Consider the following 8,684-nt stretch of genomic DNA (forward strand, 5'->3'; position numbering starts at 1 on the left):
AGGGCAGGAAGGAAGCGCCCAAAGATGATGCGTTCTTGCCAAGGTGTGAAGTGTACAAATGCTGTGCTGTGCTGTGTTTTGTGTGATATGTGATGTGATGTGATGAGGGGGTTGCTGGGCGAAAAATGTCGTAAAGATTTTTATTGCATTTTTATGGCGCGCACGCAGCAGTAGCAGCAGCACCAGCACATCAGCAACATCAGCGGCAACGCATCAGCAGCACATCAGCAACAGCAGCATCAGCATCCGCATCAGAGGAAGCAGCAACATGGCATTTTTTTTTTTTCGTTTTTGGATGTGCCAGCTTAATGATAAACTTTAACGTTGCTTGCATTTTGGATTTGTTTTGCCGCAAGAAGCGTTTTGAGTAAATAAACGACGAGGTTGCAACCGCAGCAGCAGCAGCAACAACAGCACTAGCAGCAGCAGCAGCGATACCATAACAACAATGCCTAAGTAAGCTGTAAAAATGCTTCAAAACGAAAATAAATTCATGGCAATGAACAACAACAACAACAACCACGAGAGCCGCAATTTTGAGCGTTAGAAAAACTGTGCACAAGTGTTGAAGCGACCCTCGTTGTTGTCAGCGCAGTTGTCTGCTTGGGTGGGCATAAATTGATTGCTACTGTTGCTACTGCGCAGTCGATATTGTTGCCATCGCTGCTGCTACTGCTGTTCCCGTTGCTGTTGCCGTTGTCGGTTTTAATCATTTGCCACAGCTTTTATTAAAAATTCGGCAAAAAGGAAAAACAAAAAAAAACAACAAAAAGCGAAGGCGACGTCATTTTATTGTCTACTTACTGTTCAACCAAATCCCATGCACAAATTTTATGAGCCAGCCCATAAAAATGCCTTAACGTTTTCCTCTTCCCCCGCTTACAGCTGCCCCCGCCCAGCCCCACTCCAAACTCTTCTCATTCTGTACCGCTTTTTGTGCTTTTGGCAAACTCTCGAGGGGCACATTTGTTGTTGGTGTTGTCCTCATCGGCAAAAGGGGGAAGGAAAGTGCGTCGCGCTGCGTTGCGTTGCGTTGGGCAGCAGCTGACAATGTTTACGGTTACAACTGTTTGTCGTCGTTGCTTGATGCCAAAATTGATGACCATAATCTTGAGCGCAACTTTGCGCTCTGGACTCGACCAAACCCGGTGGCAAAGGATGCGCTTTTTATGATGAAGCGCCGCTGCAGCAGCAGCAACCAAACAACCACCGACTGCTGTTGCTGCTGCTGCCCCCCAGACCGCTGCAACATTATTCATGGGCTGCTTTGGAGCGAGAGCGAGTGCGAGAGCGGGGGCGGGAACAAGGGCGGAAACGACTATGAGCGGCAGCATATTTTATGTTTTAACGCTGTCGAAATCGGGCAGCGACAACAACAATAATAATAGCAGCAGCAGCAGCAACAGCAGCAGCTCATACATCAGCATTTAGCAGCAACAACAACCTCCCTCATAAACGCAATGTGGGGTTGCTCCGGCTCCCCCCTTCCTCCCTTCCCCCTCTCTATGTGGGGGGTGGACGTTTGTCTTGCGGTTTCGCGCTTGCAATTTTTGGCCTGTCAGCGACTGTTGCTCCCACTGCCGCTGTGGCTGCTGTTGCCGTTGCTGTTGCCGGCTTGCAATTTAACAGCTTAAGCGCATATTTACAACGCGTTTCAAAGTGTTGCTGCTGCTGTAGCTGGCTCATAAAATATACTGGAAAACAGAGCAAAGGGGAGCATCGAAAACAAAGGTAGCTTGGGGAGCTCTGAATGGAAGCTGTTCTTAAGCTGCTCGAGGTTCGTGGCTCGAGGCTTGGGGATTGGGGATTGCCCATAAACAGATGGCCAAACAAATGATGAATGCACCAAATGCTTTCACAATGAGCAACGACATTTTGCACTGGCAATTACTGGCAACACGAAACGAGGGCACTGAATGCGATTAAAATTAAACATATTATTGAATCACACTTCGGTAGAAGCTTTTAAGGCAGCAACAAGCAACAAGAGCAGCTGACAGACGAGTTTTAAAATATATATCTTACACCTTGACATTGTCAAGATGTCGCTGGAATTGCTTTTAAGATTGCGTGTATTTTGTTCCCCACTCTGGCAATTCTTTTCTTACTTTGTGAATTTATAAAGAGCATTTTTTACTTTTTCTTTTTCGTTATTTTTCATTTTTATTTAAAAATTTAACTTTATTGTGAGTAATGAAAAAAACTTTCCAAATTTCAATTGTCAATTACAACATCATAAAATACTCAATTTTGTAAATTGAAATTCAATCTTTTTACTTATTTGTGAATTAGGAAAAAACTTTCTAAATTTCAATTTTCAATCAGTTTTTATTGCTGTTATTTTTTAACTTATTCCAAGGAGTTTTACGATGATGAAGATTATTTACTAAATTATTTAAATTCAAATTTAAACCAATCTTTAGTTTGAGTGGTTACTTATTTATGCAGAGCAAAAAATTTTTTGAAAATTCAAACAGCATTATTTGTTTTATTTTGTAATCTTTATTTTGAAATGTAGCTTTTTAGTGGCTAAAGAAAAAAATTGTTATCCATTTTAATTTATGCAGACCATTTTACATCATCAACAAATTGCTTAAAACTCGTAGCGACATTATTAAGTTTATTTTTGTTGAAAATGAAAATTAGATCACTTACAAATATCACTTATTGGCTGTTCAAGGACAAAAGCAGTCTCCATTTGAATCGACAATCAATTGGATAGTGGCATAATTACGCTATAAAAAATGAACAACTAACCCGGACTCATTAATATCTATAAAGCTACGTATGTATAATATAACGATTGACAGAAATTGCTCAAGCAACGAAAGCAGCAACAGCCGCAGCAGCAGACAGACGCCTCATTAGCCTCCATTCGAAATTAATGGATTCTGCAGCGCCATCGCCCATAGGCAGGCATCAATTAAACGGAAGACCAAGCGACGAATATCGTAAGCAACTCAGTCAATTCAGTTTGGCGACTCTTCGAGACGAGTCGATTTGTAGTTTGGACTTGTCTCGATTCAACTTTATGCATATATTTGTGTGGCCTGTCTTCTTGGACTGTGTCTGCCAATTTCCCATGCGCCTTTGAGGCATTTTGCGATTTGCCATTGCAAAACAATGCGATTAAGTTTCAATTTTCCAATATGAAACTTCGGCTGCATCAAGAGTTGCAGTTGCAAGATTGGAGTTGGAGTTGGCGTTGCATTGATTGCACTCGGCTTTTTAATTGAAATTTTGCTTTTAAATTATGTGACAGGGAATGGCCAAAGCAAACAAACAAAAACCAACACAGATGCACATATTCCACTACTATATATCCACATCCACAAATACATTCACATCCACATCCATATCCATAGTCATAGCCATGGCCATAAGCATGGCATATAAACGCATCTCATAGCCACAAATCGGTAGCCCGTGCAACGTTTTATAAATAAAGTGCAATGCGCATGGAGTTCAGAAGCTGCTGCTATCAGCTGCATTTATGTTTTGGCAATAAAATGCAAATGGTAAAAAGTCCATAAAAAATGAAGAAAAGAATTAAAGATAGCTAGAGAGAGAGAGAGAGAGTGAAAGGGAGAGAGAGAAAGAGAGATGCAGTTCATATGCTTATGCTACTTAAAAAAGATTTTATAGGTCTGTGTCGATTTCAATTTCGAACTGCTTTCAAATCGCTTTCTGATGCTGCTGCTGTTGATGCAGTTGTGTTGCAGTTGCAGTAGATGATGTTGCTGCTGCTGCTGCTGCTGTGGCTGTTGCACATTTGCTATGCTCTTTGGCTGCTGCGGCGACTTAAACTGTAAGTCCATAAAATGCTTTTGCCACGCACAAAGGGATTTTTTTTTCCGTATACAACATGCATGTATGTCTGTGAGTGTGTGTGTCTCAATGTGAGTGCGTCTGTCTATGTGTGAGTGTTGAATATTTTACGTTTCTGAAAATTTGATGAATCTGTACAAATGCGAAGCACTCAAACAGCAGCAGCAACAGAAACAGAAGCAGCAGCAACTATGACTAAAAGTAGTCAATTAATTTATTTTCTAGTGCTTGACTTGCAGATACCCTACAGCTGCATACAGCACACAGTAAACACCCCACTAATTGTTGCTGTGATTACAGGGTATCACAACAAGAGCAGCTAGGTACGACTTCAATGCCGTTGTCGTCAGTCAGTCAGCGCACGAGGAAAATATCCATCAACACTTTTGTTTTATGGCACTCTCGCATCGCTCTCTCCCTCCCTCCCCTCTCTCTTGTTGCCCTTTCCTCTGACTCTCGCATGTTTGCTGGCACACATCCGTCTGTCTGTCTGCCTATCAATTTGTTGTTTGGCCTGCCTCAGCAACAGCAACAACAACAACAACCACGATAACAACAACAACAACGTTTTTACAGTTTGTTTTGCTCTGCGGCTGTTTTAATAGCTTTCAACTACTTTGTATCTCAAAGATACAAATTGCTGGCAGCTAAATTTTTGAAATTAAAGTGCACACACAAATCCACACAGAGTCTGTCTTTTGTCCTTCTCCACTCGCCTTCTCCCAGCCACGCCCACCTACATGGCTAATTGTATTTCATTTCGCATGTAAACGTTTTGTCAAAAGGATTAAGTGACACACCCCTGCCCCCTACTCCCCCGCACTCTTGGAGCAGAAGCTGAGCTGGTAATTCCACATGTTCCATGGCATAAGGCGACACACATTAACCAACTTGAAGTGGGTAACATGAGCGTGGCCGGGGCGGGGAGTCATTGAGGGGGGAATGGAGAATGGGGAGGCAGCTTCTCATGTGTGGGTTTTGACTAATGCGCTTTGCATTGCACTTGCAGCAACAGCAACAATAGCAACAACAATAACACCAATGGGTAAGCTTACACAACGACTTACATGAGCTTTAAGCCGTAATTTAAGACTCTGTTCCATTGTTGTTCTTGCCATTAGTTGTTGCTGTTGCTCTGGCTGTGGCTCTAGCGTCAAATTTGAATTGATAAATATACAAATATTGATTGATGGAGACAAGTTGCAATAGATCATCAAAGGCTTAGCGAGTTAATAAAATAATAAATACTGAACATAACATCAAAACACATTCAATATACTATAAGCAGCATTCGTTTATTTTTTAACATGCGGAATATTTCATAATTTTAGCACTCACTTAAATACCCATCAAATTGTTACAGCACTTTTAATTTATGCCGCAAGCAATTGCCGATCACATGGTACTATATATTCAGTATTTTATGGCCATCATTTCAGTCAATTTCTCATATACAATCTCACACTTGTGCATAATATTCAAGAATAAATTTTAGTTTGAAAAGCTCATTTCTTGCAGATTGCAAAATAAGCTTCTTTACTATATAACACCGTTTGCAATCTTTAGGTTAAGAGACTCTTATTTCACTAGCACATAAATAAGTTTTCCAGCAACTTCCTATGTGGAGTGTGGCTGCCACATTTGCGACTTTGACAGCCGTCAAATGTTTTTCGCACCACAGCGTTGCCTTCTTATAGACTGACTGGCTGACTGAGCAAAATTTCCGCTTACATAAAGAGGCCACCCAGCAGCTGAGCTGAGCGGGGGCCAATTAAATGTGGCCAAGCGGAATGTTGGCAAGTGGATCAGGTATAGGTAATTCAATTGGCCAATGGAAATGATAATTTAATCAAATCGAAAACTACGTCAAATATCGAAATAAAGCAGCGGGAGATAAATAGATAAAAATTCGTCTGGTCTTGGGCCAAAATCCAAACAAATTTCGTGTGGTGCGAACTCGAACACGAGTTGTAAACATTTGTTGCAGCCACTTGATTAATTCATTAATTGCGAAAATCTGGCAAATTAATTTCGCATTAGAAACGCGCGCAGAAAAACCAACAAAAATTATGAAAGAGAAGCAAAAAAGTTGAAATCAAATGAATTTAGCATAATTGAAATGGGAAGAGCCTCAGGCAATCGGTGACGTTGACCCAAAGAGCGGAACACTAAAGGAAACGGGGGGAACGGAGACGGAAATAGACTAGAAATACTCTCTGATCGTTATTCATACGCCAATTTACGGTGCACTTAAATTTTATGAGAATTTAAGATTTCCTACGCATCAGAAACCAGAGATAGAGTCTGCATGTTGTGCCCGAAAGCTGGACAGGAAGCCCGGCAAAGCGGCGTCATTATAAAATCTAAGTATATTACGTCCTCATACATATGTACATATGTGTGTATGAAAGACCCAAATAAATAGTTGACTAAAAGATTCTGAAAATTGCTGTGGTAATTGTGGGCAATTCCCAGAAACTGCATAGCGGGCCAACTGATAAGCGCAACTCTCTTGGGCTTGGCCAAGTTATGCGACATCAACCGCGACAACTAGTTTCATGCCTATGACTTATCAGCTGTAAAAATTCCAATTAATGATGTTGCAATGGCACCACAGTTTCCCACACAATAAAATGTAGACCCTTAACTAGATGGTACTATATTTGTAATACACGCATTTCTAATATTAAACGAGTTCGCATAAAACGTATACAAATTCAATTCAAACAATTTGGAGTGCACGACAAAAAGCTCGCTGCTATGTCGTAAACTGGTTGACACAATACTGGTTTGTGGCTGCTTGCTTAGCTTAGCAGAGTCACAAACACCGCAGAATACGCTAATCAATTGTCGTTTGCAGAGAAGTTACGTTTAGTGTTGACAACAACCACATGCAGTTTCATTTTTGAATTATTGAACTAATTGTTTGACTTCACTCCTCTTCTGCTCTTTCTTGCAGTGAACACTACATTTCGGAGCACACTGTCATGGCTGTATTCACATCACAAGGCCAGGTGGGTGGCCCTTGTCGCTATATGCCAGCCACACGACGGCAGAATCATCAGTGCCGCAAGGAGACAGGTTTGCCCGGCACTCTTAACGAGGCACGCAAATTGGCCACCCAGCACTGTGAGGATCAGTTTCGCTACGATCGCTGGAACTGTTCCATCGAGACGCGTGGCAAACGCAACATATTCAAGAAGCTCTACAAGGAGACGGCATTCGTGCACGCTCTGACAGCGGCAGCCATGACACACTCAATTGCCCGTGCTTGTGCCGAGGGACGGATGACCAAATGCAGCTGCGGGCCACGCAAACAGAACCGTGCCGATCAGGACTTTCAGTGGGGCGGCTGCAATGATAATCTGAAGCATGGCAAACGGGTAACGCGCAGTTTTCTCGAGTTACGCGGCGGCGATGGGGACGAAGTCACCGAAATATTGCGACATGACTCTGAGGTGAGTAATATTAAATGAATTTTGAATTAGTTGGCTGTAATTAATGTGTGTATTAATGTGTATAGGTTGGCATCGAAGCCGTCTCCACGCTGATGAAGGACAAGTGCAAGTGTCACGGCGTCTCGGGCTCCTGTTCGATGAAGACCTGCTGGAAGAAAATGGCAGACTTCAATGCTACGGCCACGCTGCTGCGCCAGAAATATAATCAAGCTATACGAAAAGCCCCCAATCAGCGCACCATGCGCCAAGCGCCAGCGAGTCGCTTGAAAAAGCCCAAGCAGCGACGCAAGCAAGTAAGTCTATCATATTACTGATCTGATCTCCAAAAAGTCTTTCTTCTAATGACATTCTCTCTAACTTTATATTTTTAAGCAGCAGCAGCAATCGAAGTACACAACACTCTATTATCTGGAGACGTCGCCACCGTTCTGCGCGGTCACCAAGGATCGCCAGTGTCTGCATCCCGACAACTGCGCGAACTTGTGCTGTGGGCGTGGCTATGTCACGCGCGTCTTCAAGCAGGTGGAGAAGTGTCGCTGTCGATTCAACAATGGACGTTGCTGTCAGCTGGTCTGCGACTTTTGCCAGCACTATGAGGATAAATACTTTTGTAAATAAGTGGGCGGGTGCATTTTATCACCTACCTAAAATCCCCTTCTGTCTCAGTCTAACTAAGTATCTATTTCTACTGCTATCACTATCACTATCACTATCACTATCACTATCCCCCTCACTCACTCACTCACTCCTTATTGATAAAGGCAACACATAGAATGCTGCTCTCTTTGTACTTTTTAAATGTAATTTGTAAAGTTCTTTTCGATTATTACTTATATTTGTATTTTTTTCCATTCCTAACTTACAATTTTGATGAAATGATAAGCAAACATGAAAATGATATGATAAAACGCTCAGAATGAAGGCTAAGCTAAGGCCAACAACAACATCATAGACACTCCTCACCCAAACATTGACACACTCTCACACGCATACACACACACACAGACACACACATTCATACATGCATAGATACAACTACTTACATCTACGAGTATATTATAAATACTTACATATTATAGTAACAGTTAGCTGCCGTCGCATCCACGAAGAAAATTCACAAAAAAATTGCAAAAATTACATTTAGTAAAAAATATAAAAAAAAAATAATCACACACACACACACACACAGACACCATCACACATACGAACAAGAACAAAATGCAGAAGCTAACACACCGCAACAAAACAATTTTAATAAGTATTTAAACATAAAACAAACCAAAAAAAAAAAAAAAAAAAAAAAAAAAAACAAAAAACAAATATATGAAAATGAAATAAAATAAAAAGTTTCACATAAATGCAAATGTTTCAATCAATTAAAAGAAAAACAGCTGCCGA

General features: G+C 41.4%; 1 protein-coding gene across 3 annotated transcripts in view; it reads left to right on the plus strand.

Annotated features, from left to right (window-relative positions):
• Nucleotides 1-8,608, plus strand: part of LOC133846897 (protein Wnt-4) — a 34,621-nt gene extending 26,013 nt beyond the window's left edge. For 2 of the 3 annotated variants that reach the window (XM_062281626.1, XM_062281613.1), the window contains exons 2-4: nt 6,788-7,286; nt 7,352-7,579; nt 7,659-8,608. In XM_062281626.1, coding sequence (XP_062137610.1) covers nt 6,788-7,286; nt 7,352-7,579; nt 7,659-7,904 — 973 coding nt within the window. In that variant the 3' untranslated portion in view covers nt 7,905-8,608. The remainder of the gene's footprint in view (nt 1-6,787; nt 7,287-7,351; nt 7,580-7,658) is intronic. The other variant, XM_062281618.1, reaches the window with a different exon arrangement.
• The last annotated feature ends 76 nt before the right edge of the window (nt 8,609-8,684 follow it).

This window comes from Drosophila sulfurigaster, chromosome 2L, assembly GCF_023558435.1.
Source record: "Drosophila sulfurigaster albostrigata strain 15112-1811.04 chromosome 2L, ASM2355843v2, whole genome shotgun sequence".
Taxonomy (NCBI): Eukaryota; Metazoa; Arthropoda; class Insecta; order Diptera; family Drosophilidae; genus Drosophila; species Drosophila sulfurigaster.